The 22,454-nt window shown below is 42.1% G+C and overlaps 2 protein-coding genes across 4 annotated transcripts in view; one reads left to right on the forward strand and one right to left on the reverse strand.

The window, feature by feature from the left end:
* Positions 1-22,454, reverse strand: part of ift140 (intraflagellar transport 140 homolog (Chlamydomonas)) — a 46,855-nt gene that overhangs the window by 2,594 nt on the left and 21,807 nt on the right. For all 3 annotated transcript variants that reach the window (XM_088612773.1, XM_088612775.1, XM_088612776.1), the window contains 10 exons: positions 7,518-7,695; positions 7,024-7,214; positions 6,602-6,697; positions 4,599-4,731; positions 3,903-4,046; positions 3,464-3,592; positions 2,610-2,792; positions 1,884-2,090; positions 771-983; positions 289-455 (listed from right to left, as the gene is read on the reverse strand). In XM_088612773.1, coding sequence (XP_088468899.1) covers positions 289-455; positions 771-983; positions 1,884-2,090; positions 2,610-2,792; positions 3,464-3,592; positions 3,903-4,046; positions 4,599-4,731; positions 6,602-6,697; positions 7,024-7,214; positions 7,518-7,695 — 1,641 coding nt within the window. The remainder of the gene's footprint in view (positions 1-288; positions 456-770; positions 984-1,883; positions 2,091-2,609; positions 2,793-3,463; positions 3,593-3,902; positions 4,047-4,598; positions 4,732-6,601; positions 6,698-7,023; positions 7,215-7,517; positions 7,696-22,454) is intronic.
* On the forward strand, positions 8,913-22,394 carry tmem204 (transmembrane protein 204). The gene is made up of 3 exons (XM_088612781.1): positions 8,913-10,295; positions 13,826-13,981; positions 20,670-22,394. Exons 1-3 carry the CDS (start codon positions 10,010-10,012, stop codon positions 20,912-20,914), a joined length of 687 nt encoding a protein of 228 aa, XP_088468907.1. The 5' UTR covers positions 8,913-10,009; the 3' UTR covers positions 20,915-22,394.

Consider the following 22,454-nt stretch of genomic DNA (forward strand, 5'->3'; position numbering starts at 1 on the left):
ACGTTTTATTAATAGACAATTTAGGGTTAAAAGCTTGTTCTAAATTCATCACGTATCATTTCCAACACTTCTGAAGTGTTAGCTACCCGATTAATTTGATACACACACTTAAAATAATTTCAAGAGTCTCTGCTTCATCGGTACAATTTGTGCAAGAGCCTGCAGCTAGTAAAGGGAACAAACAGAACTGTTTAATCGTCTTCAGTGATTGAACATCTGAGAAGGTCTGTTTGTACTGGAGGATGAAGGGAAGTGGAGAGGATGTGCTGCGTGCGGCGGCTGTGTTACCTGCGTGCTTGGACGAACCTCTTCACCAGAGCGAGTCTGTGCTGCAGCTCTGCCAGGCGGCCCTCCTGCTCCTCTACGCTGCGGGCTTTGGCCTTGGTCAGACACTTGTAGGCCTCAGTCAGAGCACCGAGGGCCTTCTCGTAGTTCTGATACTCATCAATCTCCACCTGAGGGCACAAACCAATTCCTCTGAGTCTGCACTGGCCAGCCCACAGATGTGAAGGAGCTGATCGACAAGCTCCTGTTAAAGACGCAAGGTACTGATTGCATGGCTACGCACTAAAAAACCCTTTTTTAGTGACGGGGGAATCTGACATCCCTCATTCACATAAAAAGAAGCCTTTACAACTATTGAGTTATAAATTCTTATGTTTAAAAAGCATCTCAAACCTGAAACAGCAGGTAACTTACAGTAATCGCTCAGGTGTCTAGCTTGAGTAGATACACAAGAAACCTTACTCTTTATATCCAACAGTACCCACCTGGGCACAGGCCTCATAGAAACCAGCAAGGAGGTCAAGCGCCCTGCCCTTGGTGTAGAAGGTGATGATGTTCTTCATGATCTCGGGATCTTTGCGCCAGTCTAGTGACTGGAGGTAATTTGCTGCCATGATGTAAATCTCTTTTTGGCGGGAAACCCCGGCAAAGAACACAATCTTCTCCGTGTCTCCAGACTTGAGGAGCGCCCTCATGGCCTGTAATGGAACAGTGAGACACTGAGCAACCCATGAGCCCATCAAGGAGTCGAGCAACTTTCAATAACACTGATCCAGTTTCACTTCATCTGGATGCAATGTAAGCCCAAAACAGAAACTGCTTACTGATATTTACTTTCCCTTGTTATGTAACTGGAAAAGTGCATCATCTACATATTTCAGTACATTTAAATAATTCTCCAGGGAGCGAGTCATTTTCTCTCCTTTCATTAAATGATAATTCTCAATTCAAAATTAATAAATACATCTGCAGTTCGCGGAGGAATACACATGATGCTCAGTTGTCCCACATGCTTTGTTTTGGAAGTGCTAATTAGAAGGTGCTTCTAGCCTTTTCGTGCTTTTTGCACCATATCTTCTGAATTGCCGTACATATGAGTGGACAAGGTGACAAGAATGTGTCTACGAACCGTGCTGGTGATAAAATTCCAGGCGGTGAACTTTTTTTCAAGGTAAAGTCCTAAATTTACTGTAGTATTTCTGTCTTTATTATGAATTTAACTTGTATTTGACTGTGCTAACATTTTTATTAGGATAATTATTACATTTGGTAAAGCTTTGGTTAGGCATTTGGCAAGGTTTTGAGTGGTCTGCCCCTAACCCTATTTTTCCCATGAGCCCTGTTATTTTTATTGCGTGAGTTTGCACAACACGAGGTTTTATAGGAATGCATCTGTCGCGTTATAGCAGAGACGCCTATAATTGTAAAACAGCAAGCCCTGTACATCAAAAGAAACTGCAATAGCAAAAGTTTAAAACACAATTCCTGAAACACCAAGCCACATAAATGACAATAAATCCCACAAAGAAAGCAGGCTGGATGAAGCCTGATGGGGTGTTGTCTAATCCCAGGAGTGTGGCGAGCTCTGCCTGCCTGACCTTCAGCTTGTTGCCGGCCTGTGTGTATTTCTTGGTGGCCAGGTGGTAATTGCCCTGCCGCATGCAGCAGTCAGCGATCCTCTCCAGCAGCTCGCGGCGAGCGTCCTCGGACAGGTCCTTGGAGTCACGAGACACCGTCATGCTCTCGGCCAGCTCCTCTGTGATGGTCAGGCTGTGGTCCAGGCACAGCTGCAGGGCCTGGTGGTACTACGACACACAGATATGAATCACTGAAGGAGGGTTTCACTTAGTTATCAATTCATAGCAACACCTTGTAGGCTGATGTAATTCAAATGTTCAGGATATTCAAAAAGGACTGATGAAGTCAACTCAAGTAACTGTTTAAGCCTCAACAAAGAAACATGGATATAGGCACACAAGTAGAATTCAAAAGTTGCATTTAAGATTAAATATAGGAGGCACAAACTGTCAGGATGCTGAAGCTGACTCCTTTAGGAAGCAGTTGGATGAGATCCTGGGATCAATTAACGTCTGTTATTTACTTATCATGATAAAGAACATCTTTATATGGGTGACCACTGAGACTAAAACTGAGACTAGAAATTCATGTCTGTAGGTATGAAAACAAGAATTTGTGATCATCAAGCCAATGCTACCAAAGTTCTGAAGTACTGTGCACAGGATGCATAAATAATGCTCACACAGCCGTCACAACTGGAACATGAGGTCTGAGGTCAGCAAGATAGACAAAATAAGTGCAATTACCTTTTTGGCTGCTACCAGCAGCTCCACAGCCTTCTGGTACTGAGCATGTTTGATGAAGAAGTCCGAGCAGCGGGCGAGCAATGCTGGGTCAGAGGTCTCGTCCAGATCTTCTGCTATGAGCTGCAGGGCCCCAAACTGCTCTGTGGAGAAGGCCAGTTCCAGAGCCTTGGAGAAGTGACCAGCCTGCCAACACAACACAGATTCCAGCACACAGTCTCCACACTCTAGATCACTCTAGATCTTAAACCAGGCAAGCTGTTTTTCTCAGGGTCACATTTCTTCTGCCAGATGTCAATCATGTTTCTCAAGAAAATGATGGATATTTTCAAAAGGGTTTAAAAATCCTAAATTTTGGAAATTGTACGAAATATGTGTCATTGGTATTTCTCAAATGTACATGGTCAAAGATCTGCAGCTTTACTAAGTACAATATAAAAGAATAATGATACTGAGGCTTAATCAATGTGATTACTAGTGAACGATTCTATAGCAAATCAAAGTTTATTTTAAACTGTATGTGAACACGACAAGGTGTCAACATTTTTGATGACTGATGATTTGTCATTGTCATTCACCTCTGTTGATGTGCAATAATTAATATAGATTTATCTTCTCAAACACCTCATCACAAAATAATGCTGAAAGTAAACTGGATTGAAATCAGTCAAAGCTGTCTAGGTGTATTTGGATGAAATAAAAAAGTACTGTCTTAAATTCTCTATTAATCTGAGATGGATAATTCTGGATAATTTATCAGCATACAGAAAAAGGCAACTGGAAGTCAAAAGAATGCAAATCAATCAGTGTGATTCTGTAAAGCAGTGTTGGCTGTGTGTGCTGTGAGCTGCAGGCACCTTGTGATACAGCATGACAGCCCGGTCCATGTGCACCCCCTTCTCCTCATAGTAGCACGCAGCTTCCATCATGTCTTCTGGGTTGCTCAACAAAGCCAGGTTCATCAGCTGGTCATCGAGCCCATTCTCCTGCAGGAACAGCCGATTAGTCTACAGGAACTAACACTGAGACACACAGATGCGCTTCTACATATGTAAAAGATGTGAGCACCACCTTTAGAACAATACCTAAGAGTCGGGTTACATATGGGTGACCACTGAGACTAAGATGACTGTATAGAAATTCATGTCTGCAGGTATGAAAACTAGAATTTGTAATCATCAAGCCAATGCTACTAAGGTTCTGAAAACAATCAGGTGAACATGAACAATTTGCACCAATGCAGTTGGCTGCACCAACTTTCGGCTGTAGTGTAATGGTGTCAGAAGGCTCCCCTACCTTGCACAGGCGGATGGCATTGTTGTAAGCCTGTGCTCTGGTGTAGAAATGCACAGACTGCTTGATCTCCTCCTGACTCTCATACTGCCGGGCCAGGTGATAGGAGGCAGCGCGGTTCCCTGTTTCATTAGCAATTTCTGCTGCCTGTTATCAAAGGACCACCAGGCACTGTCAATGTTGAGCACATCTTACCCCCATTAACATCACTTTAATATCTAGTTCATTAACGTTTCTAACAAAGTAATCAAGGGTTTCTTCCAAACTATCTTAGTATTGACAGCTTGTCATCCAGCTACTCTTTACACTATTTTAGAAAAATGAATACTTAAATATATGTGCAAGTGTAACTGTATTTCATAGTATATTTTTATTTCTGAAGGCAGCCTATATAACCCCCTTTACCTCTGTGCTCAGCGCTTCCCAATGAAATGTCTGACCATACACAACACCGGGTATTATTATTATAACAAATGTTTGGATTTACCAGGAAACAAAACAGAACATTTAGTTCAACAGAACAATAGTCAGTTTACTGTAATAAAACCTACAAGGAGACAAAAGAACGTATTGCTTCATTTTAAGTGGTTTTCCAGTGTGGTACACCGGTGTGGAATATGTGCAGTGTCAGTCTTTCAGATTGTTGTAAAAGGGGCAATTGAAATGACTAAAATAAGAATGATCAGAGATCGGTTTTACCTTCTGCACGTTTCCCAGGTAGCAGTGGACCCTCACCAGAGAGAGGTAATCCTGGGCGTACTCGTAGTACCGCAGGGCTTCCTCCATATTCGACTGGCTCTCCAGGTACTGCCCCCACCACTTATACAGGCTCCTGCATACAGACACATGTTTAACCACTCATGCAGAAAACTGCTCTTTCAATAGCTGTATTTGTGAAGAGGAGAGCACTGGGTGATATCACTGCAGAAATGACTCAAAGTTTTCAAACTGCTTCGATGGGAATTAGCAAGCGCATGGTAACAATGCTGTGTTACCAAAATGTGACAAATCATGTCTAAAGTAGTAGAATGTCCTGGCATGTGGTTAGTTTTTTTAAACAATTTTGCTCACTGGGTTATGCTATGGGGAAAAAAGTCAGATGTAAGGAACCATACAAGAGACGTGGCTGCTGGTGTGTTGGTCTCTGGTAAATGGCTGAGTCCAACAGCTTACCTACAGTAGCTTCTGTATTTAAACCCAAAGATTTATAGCAAGTAGTTAGTGGATAAAAAATTTCAAATAGCAAGTGCAGTTCAGATCACAAAAAGTTACTGAACTGTAGGAACAGATGGAAGATTTTACATCTTACTAGACGGTGACTGGGTCTAGTAAGATGTAAAATCTTTTTCTAGGTCTAGTGACTGGGTCCATTTATCCATGGATAGACCTTGTAGACTCCATGGCACTTTTACAACTGTCAGAGGAGGTGCGTAGACATTGCTATTAGGGGTATTATCTATTTTCCGATAGTGAATCATATATTTGCAATTGTGACTTAACAGAAGCTCACAGAAATTGTTTCCTTTGTTTCAGATTGCTTTCCATTATATACCTGCAGGAATTGGAAAAAGATGGCTTCAACTTGTACTATTTTTAAAAATCTTTCATGGCTTGTTGGGACTTAAAAGTCCACCCAGTAGAAAAAGTTTATGGACTCTGAATCTGGGCTTCCGCCTGAAGAGACTGCAGAGTAATCTCAAAAGACATTAGACTGCAGACCTGAGGTTGACACTGGCCAGAGTTCGTATCCCAAGGAGCCAGATGTGAATTGTATGCAAAGTGTTCATTTACTTGAGTGAAAACATCTTTTTTTTAGTTTCATTACTCATAAATAAAATGTTTTGGTTTCCGTGAACTGCTAAGTAATAATTTGTAACTAAATAATTAATCTGTGAATATATCTCACATATGCAGGGATACCTGCTGCTATATCTAGGTCCCGCTGGCTGTACATATACTTTTTTTATCATGAAAACTTTTAGAAATTATTTTTCTATCGAAGGACGCATTCCTTCAAATAGAAGCACTCCCTATTTAGGTCACACAGAAACAAAAAATCAGGCCATAAATGTTTAAGCCATTCTTGCCAATCTATAATATTAACACAAATGTGTTTGTTTGGCTATATCAAATTGATTGGAAACAGTGAAAAACACTGTTAGTAGATAGTAATGGACTAAAAATGTATGTACCTTAGATGTGGCAGGACTTTAGCTTTCAACATCTAGGTGGCCTTGGGATTTCATTCTTTTGTTTGTATTGGCAACAATATTATTGTATTTAATATTTGATTGTTCCGTATACATCCCTTAATTCTGAAACATTTTTATTTTCCAAAAATGGGACTAATATGAAATGTGAAAAATGGTTACATTAAGCATAGATTTAAAAGATGTTCCACCTGTGACATTTGCTTTAACGGCTACATGCCTTCCTGTGAAAGGATCCCATTTTACACAGTATCATCCTGTGCTGAATTCCTAGAAGCAGAGCTTACTGTAAGGAGGTAACACCCATGCATTGTGTCCGGAACACTCCAGCTCTCTTTAAATGATACTGATGAGCAGCACAGCCTGAACTAATGAAGCTACTGGAGGTACACTATGCAACCGATATTTGGTATTTGTTCCCGTCTATCACATCAAATACAATGACACACCTGGACTTCATCCCCCTCCCCATTTCCGCACCACTTTACTCACTTGTCCTTCATTTTCTTCACATAATCCTCCAGAGCGCTCAGATCTTCCAGCAGCATCCTGGGTACCTCAAATCTGTAGGTGTCTGACTTCTCGTAGCTGTGTACAGGAAGAGAAACGCATCCTGAGACTGGTGTGCAGGGTTAGTTTAATCTATTGCACCATTAACATTAAGGGATGAGGAATGGAAGTGGAAGGCAGGTGCTAAGGGTAGAGTGTATACTTTCTCACTGGCGGTGGAACCAGACTGCAGCTTAGTGAATGACGTAGCCATAGAATCACTATTTTCCCAATCAGCGCAGAAGGCTATTGTTTTTTACATATTTAAAGAAGAAGAAACAGAACGCTCCAAGATGCTGTATTACACAAATAGGAAACAATAGGTTCAAGGGGGCTACATTTCACACATTAGGTCCAGTGCGTACTATTCAAGTGCAAGGCTGAGCTCTCCCATAGACTCCAGGTGCTTGGCGTAGCTGTAATAAGTGGCCCGCAGGTGGACACGATCAAAGCTCTCTGCCATCTCGACTGCCCGCTGCCACTGGCCTGAGGCTTGGTAAAACTTATTCAGGAGATCGTAGCGCCGGCAGCTCCTATACAGCCGTTCTGCATCTTCCTGTAAGGGGGGAAGGAGGGAAGAAGTCACACGTGCAGAGACACGAACACAGAGATAATCACCCCTGCAGAGCTGCTGGTCTGTCACTTCACAGACATTCAGAAAAGTGAAGTGCCACACATTTTACACACAGGCAGTAACACTAACTACCATAACATACCCCTCCAGCCATGCGTCTGAGATGAACCTATGACAGTGTTGTGACAAGAATCTCTCCACATTCACAAACATATAGCCGAACTGCTATAAAACAGGCTTTGAGCAGTCAACATGCGTACTCATAAGCCCTTGTGGTGGGCGTACCAACATGCCGAGCTGCGTGGCGAGCACGGCCACCCTGGCGTCAAGTTCTGGCTCGCTCTCGGCCTCCCGGAGTGCCCTGGCCCCCCGCGCGTGGCCCATGTTGCCCAGGCACACGCGTGCAACATCCAGCCGCCTGGTCTTCACACACATGCGGGCCATGTTCTCCCACACGGCCTCACTGAGGGCAGAAGGGAAAGGAAAGAAGTTTGTTTTACACCCTTTTGCTTTAGCTCAGGCGAAGTTAGCCACAGTTTGTCTTGCGATGTATGGACTATAGCTTTTTCTGTTGGAAAAGGGCTGGCTAATTTTACGCTGAAAATTAAAACAGGCAGGCCACAACATCCTGACAGAGGTACTGGTATTCCTAGAAAACCTGAATCTACCTTCTAGCCACGATACCCAAAGGGCTACAGGTTTCATATTCTTTTATAAATCAGTGTTTCTTGGAGTCAGTGGACAAAAGTTCATGTTTAATGAATGAATTAGTTCAGTAAATGAATCAATGGAACAGAAATCCCACAATAAGAACTCTAATCTCTTTAAAGCCCAAGACAAATATCCTGTCTCTATCAGAGGGTAAGGGTGTAGGAGAAAGGCAGGTCCTAATGAATAAAGCTGTTTTTCATTCTGCAGAATCAAGGACAAAGATGTGGTCACTCTGGGAGTATGTGGTGATGATAAAATGTTTCATTTAATATTCTGGGCAGTCGTCCATATCTTTGCGGAAGTCATGGGAAAGGAGCATCACAAGAAAAAAAAATGTATATATTTCTGCACTTTCTGAAAGGTCACAAAAGCGGATTTTTTTCTCTTGTGTGTGGATAGGAATACAACCGTACATTTTCATTACTGTATTGGAAACTCTGAATCCCAGCGGAGCCAGAGGGCTAATCTGCTTTGGGCTCCGTCCAATAAACGGAGAACTTTCTCTTAAAGTACAATTTCTTACAAGGCAAATTCAGGAAAAATAAACTCAAAAAAACACTTTGAAAAGTAGAGCAACAGTAGGCCACAAGAATGGCACCTATTTTATTCAGAGATGCGTCAGTTAGCACTGTGTTGGTTCACAGTGAAATGCATCATCGCTGATTGTTTCAGGAGATTTCCGTGCGGCAAAGTGAGGAGTTTCATGTGCAGTTTCACTGCTTCAGAAGAACTCTGGGCATGGGAATCGGACACAGGAATGCAAGCTGTCCCACAGAGCAGAACTCCTTCACTCCACCGCAGCCCTGAGCTGCACCACTGCTGTGGATTCCACACCCATCTGGTCTTCATTTTAATCAAAAGCCCCTGCCCCTCCCTTCTCTACAAGATACAGATGTGTGCTGTTTATTAAAGTCTGGCAACAGGAAATTCCCGGAATCTTTAGGGGCCCTGGGACAGGCGGGAAGCAGCCATGACAGCAGTCCAGCTGACAGCCCACAGAGCTGGGGAAGGCTGGCCCCTTCTCCACAAGCACTAGATTTGCTGGACTTGTCCAGAAACACGCGGGCCTACCTGTGTTCAGATGTAGGATACACAGATTCATTTTTGTTGTCGTGTAGGTTTTTCAGACAAGACAAAGGTGAATAAGAGAAGTGTGACAAGCTGTAGACAGTTAGGCAGGGGGGAGTAGCGCTAAAATCTGTCACCCCAGTCCTTTTCCTCTCAGGAAACGCATCCTGTTGCTGTTTGGCTGCAGGGCAGAGTGTTTGTCGCAGAGAGGGAGCAGGAGAGAGAGTACGCCCTTGTGCTCTCCAAAACACTCACCAGCTCAGTCTTTTCCTCTTCAGTGCAGAGTGTGCACACAGACACACACACACACGTACACAAGTAGTCCCAGACTCGTCCACTGCTGCTGGCTGCAGCCCGAGACTGAGAGAGCTCTTTTCACATCTGGAGCTCAGCTGCACTGAGGACTGTACTGCCAGAGGGAGCAAGGGGACAAGGGGCCTGCAGAGTTCCTCAGACTCGGAGAGTAATTTATAGCTGTGGGGCTGAGCTGTCATCCCTCATCACCTAATCCGGGGATCTGGTTTCTTTTCTTGCATTCCTCCACCCCCGTGGAGTATTTGAAAAACCAGGGGCGCCCGCCTCTGTACCGCTTGACTCAAACAGCCCACAAAGCTTGCAGAAGAAAGCACGGAGAGAAAACCCGAGAGACAGATAGGAAAAGAGAGAGCAAACTCACAGCAGCAGTAGGGCAGCAAGAGCCAGTGGAATGGACCTGACTGCCTGCTGGATTAACCCACGGCTGCCTGCGGTGCCTAAATCCGAAGAGGAAGGGTAAAGGCTGCCCATTTTCCTTAAATTGGCATGAACAAAAGATCCTGGATAAGAATGAACGGAGATGTTCTCTAGCTGAGATTCAAAGCACTGTTTGTTTTTCTTTCTATTACTGGCTTCTCTGCTCTCAATGAGCCACAGCTGAGCAGCAGGGGCTCACTAGGCAGAGGGGGAGAGCAGAAAGAGACTGTCCTGCCGCGGTGGAGAGCCGGGAGGCGGGCGGGTATATGGCCGTGCAGAGGCTCGTGGCTGCGGCGGTGGCTGTGGCCCTACTGTCCTTGATCCTCAACAACGTGGCGGCCTTCACGCCCAGCTGGGTGTTCCAGGCCCTGGAAGACGGGCGCAAGCGCAGCGTGGGGCTGTGGAGGATGTGCCCGGCGGCGGAGCGGGCTCGGGAGGTGGCGGTGGTGGCCAGCACTGTGCGGCACAGCCAGGAGGGGGAGAACCAGTGCCAGACGCTGGGCTGGGGGTCGGAGTACTCGGGCTTCCAGGAGTCCCGCAGCACTGTCAAGTGTGAGTGGGGGAGCGGGAAGGGGAAGAGGGGGTTCAGCCTGCAGGCTGCAGTACGGCAGGCAGTCTACTTTTACTTTGGGTTTTACTTGCTAAGACTTCAAGGGCAGCTGCTTTATTCTTAAGCATTTCTCAGAATCCTTACATTCCTCTCAAGCAGAAGTACATTCCTTTGTCTTCTTCGCAGAAAATACATTGATTTAATTAAGGATGCAACAACGGGATACAGTGTAAGAGCTGGCGAACCCAATGTAGACAAATCATTGTGTGCATTTCCATAACAGAACTCAACCAGTTGCCTATGATCCTCAGCATATCTGTCTGGAAGCTGGTATCCGTGAAAACGGCTTGCTTACAGATCGGGACAAAGCTGAAATCTTTACAGTGTGACATGTGGCTTGTGCACTCACTTCAATATGAAAACAAATTTTGGGGTTGAAATCCTGAAACGATCAATGGTCTGCGATTTCCCCTCCCTCCCCCAAGTTAAACATCAATCCACAGAACCTGAACAGACCTGGGATGTTTTACTCTGGTTAGTGGGGGGTTCAGTCTCTCTGGCCAAGTGAAGGTGCAGTGAGCACCTAGCAAGCTGCCGTTAGAGGTCAGAACTGTTGAACACTAAAAATTCATAAGCGCTCAACGTGGTGCTTTGAATTAAAATGAAGAGCACAGCTTTATTACTATTCAAATCAGTTCTTTCGTTAAGGTTGGCGTATTGCGTAAGGTATGCTGTTAAAAAAATAAAACTCTTCACAGTTCCTTAATGTACATCTAAATGACTTTGTCACCCCCCCCAAACTATAATAACAAAACAAGATTTAACCTCATTGGATTGTGTTTTCAGTTTAGCCGAAGGAATGGGGATCTTTTTTGTTTAGCAACAAATTACAATTAATAGTTGATTATTAACTGGTTTACATATGTAAAGGCTTTAATCCTAAAACCAACACATCTCTGAATTACTATGCAATCTACAGTATGTAATTTTCTGACAACTGAATTAGTTCAAAAAGGAGATTACACATCTCGCCTAGCAGATGTCAACTTTTACCAATAATCTATAAAAAATATCACATTACAACTTTCCCGCACATTTAAAAATTACATTTTGAAAAAATCCAATTAATGAGAAACACTTTATCCAAGCAATGGTAATAAAATGGAACTGAACTTTCACATCCAACTACTTAAAAAAGCACAGTAACTTTATACCAGACTACTGCACAGATATATAGAATATAACATCTATAACTGCTTTGTATTGCAATTTTTTATATGCATACAAAAATATTTAATAGCACAGATAATCAAATTCACATAAAATACCTAATTATTGTTCCTCTAAGTAAATTACTATTTAACAGGCAAATTATATATACTGTATATCTGTAGAATTGGAAAAAAATCTGTATTTTCGAAGAAGCATGTGTGAAATGCAAATAGTTGTGGTCTAGACAGTTTAAAATGACTTAATGCAAAGACATTTTTTCAACAGTTTTCTCTGCATCTGAAAGGGAAAAATGACAGAACTTGGGCATCAAAGTCGAGTTTGTCTGTGTGTGTAATGAGAGATGGCTTTGTGAGGGAGACACCAATTAATGGGAAAAACCTGAAGAACGAGGCACCTGGTCTGACTGTAATTGGCACTCAAATGAAAGAGAAATTCCACATGAGGGAAAGGTGACAGGATAGGCTCTTCTTTGGAATTAGTCACACCTCTGGGCTAATTACAGGGCATATAAAAATAGCCAGGAGGAAAATTTAGACTCCAGGCTGTTAGTGAAATGTAAATGAGCACTAAACTGTGGAGAGGTGCCCATTAGTAGTAGGCTGAGTTCACGGGTCTGTGAGTGAAGGTTTATAGTTTATAGCGATGGGAGTCATAGCTGCTGAACAAATGGCCATTTGGTAGATTGTTTGCCTGGCTCGACGAGAATGAAGTACATTGTGGTCGGACAACTGAACCAGGAGCATTAGGACCTAACTGTAGCCATGTTAGCGTGCTTTCATCTCTCTGTGAGAGATCTAGGATTATAGCTGACACTTGTTGAAACCTGAGTACTCCGTTTTAATTAGCCAACCCACAATGTGGGACTGAAGAGAACCACTAATTGGTTGCTGCTCTTGTGTCGCGGTTTTATTCATAAGTGGTGTCACTGGACCAGCTGGAAGAACTTGGGATAGGGAAATTAGCTATTGCCAGTGAAGATCTGATGCCTGGTGAAGAATACATTGTTGTAGTGTTCATTAATGTGAAGACTGAGAATTGGGCATTAATAATTGACTTTAATTCTGTGTAAATGGAATAGTAACTAGTGAAGATTTTAATTTCAAGGCTCCAGTGTCTTGGTGTTAAAGGAATTTTAGCAAATTGGCTTAACTGAAATGAGTCCTTCTGTGCCTGCTGAGTGAGACAAATGAGGTAAACTGAAGAGTGTAAGAAACCAAGTATGGGAGGGGAATACAAAAGCACAATATATGTGAGCAGAACACAGTGAAGAGGAACACTGATCTAAGCAGCATGCAATCAACTAAACTGGCACAACTGCATAGCCTAGAGCTAGCCCAGCTGTGTAACCTTGTACAACACACTCCTGCAACTTGCCAAGTCCCTATGTGGTCAGTGACTTACAATCAATACTGATTCTTCTGTAAGCATCAGATTGCCAATTAATGGAAAAAACCTAAAGAATGAGGCACCTGGGCTGATTGAGTAATTAGCACTCAAATGAAAGAGAAATTGATATTGCATAAAAAAGGTAGCTTGGACAATATGCGTTCTAGATCAAGGCATGAACAATAACTGTCACCCCCCTACAATTAAAGGGAACTGCAATCCCAGTTTCACAGACCTGCTATTACTAATGCTCACCACTGCACCGCTGTGTTGCCCCCACAAGCAAGTACTGATCTATAACTTGCAAAACCTTAAAAAAAAAGCTAAATTCTGCTTAGCGAACCTACCATCCTAATGGAAAGATGGTGCTCTGGACAGACGGGAGAATGGTTCATTCCGAAATGCTGAATGTTATTCCTGCACTTGACATTCCATACTTTCCCCCTAAAATGTATTATTTAAACCCCTGCACATAAATGTATTTATAAGAATTTATAATTAAAATACTGCATGTGATTCATCTTTTGCAGAGTTAAACTTGGAAAAAAATCTCAGGTTACACAAAAGATTTTCAGTTTAGGTTTGCAGGAATTCTGGTTTCAGCACTCCTAACAGTGCAGTCTTTAAGGTCCTGATTATGTTGATGATGCTTAACAAATGCACATAGGCTTATGCTCAAGTGCACCAACACAAAGTGCACTTTTACTGACCTGATATTAAGGTGTTATCACTGTTTCATTTAGTATATATATAGGTATACGGTAAACTATGTGCATTAACTAGTTTGCTGGATTTTGGTGTTATGCAAGTGGAAAATAGTACTTGAGAGACAGATTTTTCTCTGGGGATTGTATAGTCCAAGCATCGTCATCAGTGAGAGCCTGGATTTGATGCCCTGTTCTTTGTCCCCCAGTGCAGTTTGACATGATGCGTGCTTGTAACCTGATCGCCACAGTGGCCCTGACAGCTGGACAGCTCATCTTCCTGCTGGGGCTGATGAAGCTGCCTTTCATCACACACGACTCACAGTGGTGGGAGGAGGCCATCGCTGCACTCTTCCAACTCGCCAGTGAGTACCCTGGTCTTTATTATACTCACCTGCTCAATGCAGACATCAGAATGAGCTGCAGAGCTGTAAAAAGTATCAGCCCTTTGTCTGTTTCTGTGCAGATTGTTTTACAGTGAACTTGGTCAGATCATTATGTGGGTTGTAGTAGTTTATAGAGAAGACGCTGAGAGAAAAAAATGGCACCAAAGTTTGGTGTTTCATTCAAAAACATTGTTGATGTCTATCAGTCTTACAAAAGTGGTGAGAATGGTCTTGACTTAGGTCAGTGTTCATGACTCCACCATCAGAAAGACACTGAGCGACAATGGGATCTGTGGCAAAGTAACTAGGCAGAAAAGAGTACTCACTAAGAACAACATGAGTGCTCACCTCATGTTTCCCAAAATGCACCCAGATGATCCTCACAAGTTCTGGAACAATGTTCTATGGACAGATGACTCAAAAGTGAAAGTGTTTGGTTGACGTGGGTCCCGTTATGTACAGCTAAAACCAAACAGTGCATTCCACAGTAAGAGCCTCACACCAGCAGTCAACCGTGGTGGTAAGTGTCTGGTTTGGGGATGCTTTGCTGGACAACTTGCCATCATTGGAGGAACCATGAATTCTACTCTGTACCAGAGAATTTTACAGGACAATGTCCGGCCACAGATCCCTGAGCTGAAGCTGAAGCACAGCTAGGTCATGCAGCAAGACAAGTATTCCAAACACACAAGCAAGTCTACATCAGAATGGTCGAAGAACAAGAAATTTGCAGTTTTGGAATGGCCTCGTCAAAGTCCACACCTAAAGCCCATCGTGATTTTGCTGCAGGACTTGGACCAAGGAGTTCCTGCTTGAAACCCACAAATGTCACTGAGTTGAAGCAGTTCTGCATGGAGGAGTGGGCCAAAATTCTTCCAGAGCGCTGCAAGAAACTTATCAATAACTACAGGAAATGTCTGGGTGCAGTTATTGCTGCTAAAGGTGGCGTAACCAGTTACTGAGTCCAAGGGGGCAATTGCGTTTTCATACGGTGCATTGGGTGTTGCACCTAATTTCATTTATTTCTTAAAGAATCAAAATCTATGTTAGTTGTTTACTCAGGGTCCCTTTTATCTAATATTACTGTAGGTTTTGGTAGAAGATCTGATCATATTCACTGTGAAAAATATGAAATAATGCACAAAATATTATTTCACTGCACTGTACCCTTGGTTGCTACACTGCCTTGGAATGTGAAAAGTAAAATTTGTCACTTACGACAAAAAAAGTGACTTATGTGTCACTTATAATGCAGTCTTGGCCCCCATCTCTTCTCTACTAAAATCTCTTTAGTTTCACGTTAGCAGTAACTAAAATGCACTGTTACCCTCTCTAGAACTTTAAAATTCAAATTCAACTTGCATCAAAAATAAAATAAAAAATGTATTCCAATTCTGCATTTTATAAATATATTAGTTCATTCACAAACTATAATATACTTAGTTTATTGAAAATTAAAACAGCAGTTTGACACGCCCTGCTCAGCTCAAGGTGGTGTTCTTAGAAAGTTACAATATGGGCTCCAGAAATAAACCCGTGAAAGACGACTAAGCGCTGCCTCTATCTGCCTCAGCCCAGCCACAGGGCTGCCTGTCCCAGTGCCCCTGGTGAGGAAGTGTGACGCGCAGTCTGTTGAGCTTGTTTGAGTTTGAGTTCTTCATATTGTGGCACTGCAGTGGCCGGCTAATTTTAGCCTGGATGCAGGCTGGTGGGCCGGAGCTGCTCTGAGCGCAGGGAGCGACTGTCGGGCGCCAGGATATCCCTGCTCAGGACAAGGAAATGCCTGTTACTACCTGTTATGCAAACCAGAGAAGCCATAGGAGGGAAGGGGGGAGAGAGCTCTGTATTACAAAAATCTAAGGACACAGATCGGTGGGGTGGGAACGGCTGCTGTCCAGATAAGCAGGCAGTCTTTTATGCTACTGTTTACAAAGCATACAGGAACACTGTCAGGAGAAGTGTCCCCTTTATGATACTGGATAAACATTTATGTGCGCTTGCACGCGTTGCTAGGGGCGAGCCATCTGGTACCCTAGGGTAAGCTCTACCCATACAATTACTGCATCAATAAGTAATAACTTACATGACAAATCAATACATTTAAACAGAACCAAAATCAATGAGAAATAATCCTTTAGTTTACTGCAGTGGAATCTGTCACACACTATTCCTGAATTCTAACGTTCCAGGTCAAGCTGTTACAACCCTGTACACATACAGCTGAAATCTGTATCTAAATCAGTCCCTGATTGACACTCCTCTCAGTATTATGAACCAAAATGTAAACAGGCTTTATTATTTAGGGCCACAAAACATTATAAAGTGCCAAATTCCAAAGAGATGAACAGACTTTAGCAGTTCCTTTTATGATCATTTTGTTTTGGTTTTGCAAACTGCTAATATGAATGGTGTTGCGTCATAATATCACAGCTATTAATCTCTTTGGTAACATTCAACATCAAGTTGAACCTATTGAGGTGAGAATCTGAAGGGTGGAGTTGGACTACTGATTTTACAACCAAGTGTGGAAGTGACTGCCTCTAAACAAAGTCTCTAAACATGGCAATTTGAGAGCCAAATGACAGCTTTTGATTTTCACTCCAACATGAGTTTCGAAAATGTACAAATTAGATCAACAGCAAATTAGGTATTGAAGCTGATGTTTTAAATGATTTCAATTGTCTTTGAAACTTTCAGAGCCTGGAGAGAAATTGACTTTAAACACCTTTAACATTATAAAACTAGTTAAATTTGTGAGTAGAACAAAAAACAGCCCTGTAATTTAACCATGAACTTGACATCCCTAATATACATTAGCCAATTTTAAATAAGATTACCTCTAACAATACACATTTAATATTCATTCACAAATACAGCCGACAGTATTCTTGTATTATTAGAATGTTATAGCAACACAGCGGTATCACTAGCTTAAAATCCATCCTAGTTCCAAGTCCAAAACCCCAAAAGTATTTTTGACCTGTAAGGCGTGTCTCCTGTTATTAAATCTACACTATTATCATGAGACCTCCTTTGTTTGCAGGTTTTGCCATTTGCTGCCCCTTTGAGTCATTACTTATTTCAAAGATGCAGCACTTCTTAACGCATCTGTCAACAGCTTGTCAAAGCTAACATTTAATAGCGCGATTTAAGAAACACATCTGTGACGAACTGCGATCATTTTAATCAACTGAGTCTTTCATCTCTTGCGGGCAGTGTTGAAATCTGTTGTCTTGGACAGGATGAGTGAGTTTTTGGTAGTTTAAGGTCAGCCCCCAGTGGATACATGTGCGCACAGCAGAAACACCCCCGCAGTCCAGCGAAACATTGCCAAGCTCTGCAGAGAGAGGAAACCATGCTGGCATATTGGCGCTGCGCCTGACAGTATCCTTGACTATTGCACCTAATCTTTCATGAGAAGTAAGCCACTAAATTAGCAGTGACAAAAATCCCTTTGTGTCTTGCAGAATTGAATAAAGAAACAGATTAGCTGATTACCGTACCACTGCACAATGAAGACATGAATAAAAAAACACTATCATCAGTCAAAAAGTAAAATTTCTCTGATCTTAAAGGAGAAAGGTCTCTTGCAGCACTTCAACAACCATGAAATTCACTACTTAGAAATGACATATTGAAATGTTTAAGGAGCACTCATTAGTTTAAAAAAAGAGCATATAATGATGTTATTTTATAAAAACCTCTGTCCTGAAAAAAGACATCAGTGAGACAATTTCCAGGATCTTGTCCACTTTAAAATCATTGCCAATCACTTTTCAAAGCACGATAAACGTCTGATTGTGCTTTTCATGTGTACTTCACTTGCGAAATGAAATGCCACAAAAAGCTTGTGCATAAATAAAAAAAAACTAATTGTTTACAGGCTCAATTCAAAGCTCTGATTACTTGTCAAATGACACTGGGGTGGCTCAGCCAGTGACCCAGATGCCTTTGTCACATCACTAGTTATATACTGACACACAAATGGCCGAATTCAACCAGGAGGATTGGGAGAAGTCAGCCAGGGATCTCTCGACTTTCCAGCAAACAGCAACTCCAGCGACTCGCCAATCACTTGCAACAGTAAAATATCTTCACTTTACAGTTTCTGGTTACATTACTATTGTGGTGAGAAAAATATTCATTTTTAACTGAAAGCCAAGATTTTAAAAGTAGTACAGGTGTAATCATATGGAAGCAAGCGTTTGTTGGGGGGGGAAAAAAAGGAAAACCCACGTTTCTTCAAATACCCACCCCATAAAGCTCAAACCAGTTAATCACAGAACTGGTACAAGTCCCACTGTCCAGCTCTTTTTACAAGGAGTGGCTCCGCAGTGGAGCTGCTGAAGTGGGGAAGAAGGAAAAAGGGAAACAGGAAAGGAGGAAACGAAGGAAGGTCCTAAGATACCCCTAGGCCAAAAGGCACGTTTCAGACAGCTCTGTGACTGTCCCACCCATCCAGCAGCTAGAGGGAGGCTTCGTTTTCTTAGAAGTAGCAGGCAGTGTAAACAAGCAGGTCCTTTAACTATCATTCACAACGATTAAAGGAAACATATCCTATCCTGAATCATATCCTAATCCGGTCACATCCTTTTTTCAACATTTATCTCTGGTTTGGAATAACTTAATTCATTGTTCTACTCTTTCAAAATACTTCGGTGAAGTGGTTCAGGAAAGTACAAATATTTCGATTGGGAAAGCCTTTGTGTACTGTAACTTTCTAATTTTGGTCATTTGGTCTCTAAAGCTTTTCCGTGAAATTCCCCAGCGAGTGTGTAAATATGCTTCATTTTTGTTTGTTTTTAATATATTACAGTACATCTCGATTATTAATGTCACTCCCGAACAGCAGCTAACTGAAAGATGATGCCACTCCATTAAGAAATACCTTCAGATGATATCATCAGCTTCCAGCTGTGATCTGAGGGCAAACATTACAAATCAATACTTGAAAAAAGAAGCTTTTCCATCTAATCGAACCCCCAACCACTGTTCTCCCAGATGGTGAGATTCTTTCTCTGCGGTTTCGTGCCTCTAAACCGTCCCTTCCCTGAAAGGGTTCAGGCAGAGGGCCTGTGAAGGGAAATGACTCTGCTGAAATAAATCCGTTTATTTTGGGCCACTGGAGGAAGCTGCGATCCTGTTTCCTGCTGTCGGCCGGTGACCGATGGTTGCAGTTTCTCAAAGGCAAAATTCCTGCAGGGGGTCCACCTAAAAAACCTCTTGTCCCCAGGAGTGTCCCTTCAACTGGGCAGCTCAAAGAGCAAAGCCGCCTGTCTGACCTCGCTGATATCAATGCTCCAGCATTAAAGCCTTCAGGTTCAAACACCCCAGATCAAATCTAACTCTGTGCTGATCCCAGCTAGACTTCAATACAGGACACACTTCTTTTACACATTCACAGGTTGAGGAGTGTCCATTTTTACATAACACAACAGAAATGTTTCTTCACCTTTCAATATAGTAACCTATTTACACAAAAAAATTAGATACAATATGATACAAAGAACATCACTAATAACTCGAATATAAGACTTTAATACACAATCTTTCAACTGATATTAGTTTTATAAGACAAATTTACTTTATTCATATCACTTACCAATTTTATTCCTAGACAACAGGCCTAAAATGCATTTAGTCTTTATTTTCCCTAAAGCTGTCATTCATTTACTACCCTGGTAATAATGCCATATAGGCAACCTGAAACCATTACAATCATTAAATTGCTTCAAGCCTTTGAATGAACTTCCAAAAAGGAATGTAAATCCAAAAGGTATTTTCTTAAAAAATGAGGGTGGAGTAACAAGAGCACTGGGCTTTTAAACTAGATTTGGGTCCGTTTTTAGCTCCACAAGAATGACAACCGTTAACGTTCCAATGCTGGGATTACAGAAAGATCCACTGTAACCAGTACCGGACTGCCTCTACCCTTGCCGAGAACCTGCAGAGTCCCTGAAACGGCTCCAGCCCTTTTCAATTAGTACGCTTTTCTCCTTCCAAGGCGATGTACGTCTCCCCCTATGGAATTACATACGATAGAAGGAATTTCACACTGGAACTGCAGCCTTGCCGACAAGCAGCTGAAGTTCTGCCCCCTTTAATGTAATATGGGTTTGTTTCCCTATTTCTTTAGTAAAGCAACAATGAGAACTGTATTTCCTAAAGCCATGTTACAGCGTTCTTACTGGAAATGGTAAAAAAAATAAAAGCAGCAGCTTGTTCCTATTCTCTGGAGCGAGTCCCACGGAGCACATAAAGGAACTCTAATCTAGGAACACGCTGAAGAACAGCAGGCCCAGAAAGGGGGAAGAATGAACACATCCTCCCCTGTTTGTCAAACTTTAAAGAACAGAGTTTTAATGATATTCTGGAAACTTTCTAAAGTGCTAAAGGATTTGTTCATCTGTGGTCTGACCCTGAGAATCGGACTTTGAAAATATATGATTCTCTTGAAATATCTGTTTTTACTTAAAGAAATCTCCTTATCGTCCTCGATGTAATCGCTTCAGTGTCACATTCAATACAAATGCTTAAAAAGAGGTAAGAGAAATAGAGGACATTATTTATCATTACACAAATCTCTAGCACACAGAAGCCAACAACTAGTATCCAGTTAATAATAAAGCCTCTGGCTGTCCAATAACATTTCCCTGTCTCCGTGCAGGTTTTGTGCTGGTGATCGGCCTGGTGACGTTTTACCGGATCGGGCCGTACACACACCTGTCGTGGTCCTGTTACGTGAACATTGGCGCCTGCCTCCTGGCCACCCTGGCGGCCGCCCTGCTGATCTGGAACATTCTGCACCGGCGCGAGGACTGCCTCAGCCCCAGGGTGATCGTCATCAGCCACTCGCTCGCGGCCCCCTTCCGCCCCCGGCTCAACAACGACTACGTCGAGTCTCCCTGCTGAGCCGCCCCCCAGGACCCCTCCGGAGGGGACTGAGAGGACACCGAACACTAACCCACTGCTCCTTGGCTCCCTCGTGGCGGGAGAGCGGCTTAACATTATTGCTGCACAAACGTTGGACTAACGTGCTTAAATCTTTTCTCATTGTGTTATCGCTTTCTGTCCTGCGGAAAATACTTCAAACTCACAAGCAAACTGTGACCATCTCCAAGACTGGCAACCTTGAAGCATTCCACGTGTCGTTTTTTGAGGTGCCCCTGATGAGGACCTTTAAAGAAGAAAAGCACTACATAGGGGAAGAAAGTCAAACATCCAGGGATATGAGCAGAAAACACAAACCAAATACTTATAGACTTCTTAACTGCTGAGAGTACAGCACAGCTAACCCAGTACGGAAAGAAAAAAAAAGAAAAGATTAAAACACAAAAATAATTTTAAATATATGTGCTAAACATTTCCAGGAAGTGGGCAGGAGATTTAAGTGCACACAAACAGCTCTATCATGGTAGTAACTAACTCAGTCGTGTCATTTTGCTCACATTATCACAATGTCATGGTGGTTACTCTAATCATACAGTAACATCCTTCAGAATGTGGACAAATTGCCTTGATAAATGCCTATTACATTAACTCCCAAAGTTTTATAGAGTAGTTTACAGACTGTCTAATTAAGGGCCAGTGCGGTGGAAACAGAGGAGTTAGCCCTGAGGTTCTGTGATGTGCCTTAATTTGACTTTCTGGACCCCTTTACTACACATTTTTGGTTTAAAAAGACACCAAGCTGGATCTTGGTCTTTTGTCACCAGCACTTCTTTTAGTACATTTTGCACAGAATATTCATCGTGAACTTAAAATTATCTAGATTTCAGCAGACTTAACGTCTTGTACTACAAGACATAGCAGACTGCTATGGAATATTAACATGCTCAGTTCTACTACACTTTTGAATGTAGGCCATGTGACCCAAACCAATTATGAATTAAGATCTGTGTAACTGAAACATATACTGTAGTAGTTCAGGTGGGGAGCTGCATCAGCATGCGTAGGCTGCAAAGGAACAAATAATAGGTTTATTCCATGCTGAAAAAAAGAAGAAAGAAAACACGTTTCGACCGTGGAGCCTTTTTCAGGTGTGAGAAAGGTTGTGTTTTCTTTCTTCTTTTTTTCAGCATGGAACAAACCTATTGCTTGTTCCTTATATATTGTAGTAACCAGCCAAAGTTTCAATTAAATTGAGGAGTCAATAGATTAGCTAAACATTTACAGGAACAAATATCTATATTTAGTTTAAAATTAGTTGGGATCAGTTTCTACCGATAATCTCCTTGCGTTGAGTGGTACATATACGGATTAAATTAATTTTATTTGGTTGTATTAATTGTATTGATATATTATATTGCTAATTGAGATGTCAGATTTCTCTTTTGAATGGAGTTCACTTTAAAATGTTACGTTTCTGACTAAAAATAAATGTTATGAATAATTTTTTGTAACACCAATGTGTTATTTACTGAAATTCCATGCAAAATCCTCAATGTCTCTA

The sequence above is a fragment of the Lepisosteus platostomus genome, chromosome 19, assembly GCF_059453375.1.
Source record: "Lepisosteus platostomus isolate fLepPlt1 chromosome 19, fLepPlt1.hap1, whole genome shotgun sequence".
NCBI lineage: Eukaryota > Metazoa > Chordata > Actinopteri > Semionotiformes > Lepisosteidae > Lepisosteus > Lepisosteus platostomus.

What these genes read in the sequence shown, in the direction of transcription:
- tmem204 (XM_088612781.1), top strand. Translation starts at nt 10,010, where the DNA reads ATGGCCGTGCAGAGGCTCGTGGCTGCGGCGGTGGCTGTGGCCCTACTG. An exon ending in GTCCCGCAGCACTGTCAAGT is followed by an intron (nt 10,296 to 13,825) that starts GTGAGTGGGGGA and finishes TTTGTCCCCCAG; the next exon opens with TGCAGTTTGACATGATGCGT. An exon ending in TGCACTCTTCCAACTCGCCA is followed by an intron (nt 13,982 to 20,669) that starts GTGAGTACCCTG and finishes GTCTCCGTGCAG; the next exon opens with GTTTTGTGCTGGTGATCGGC.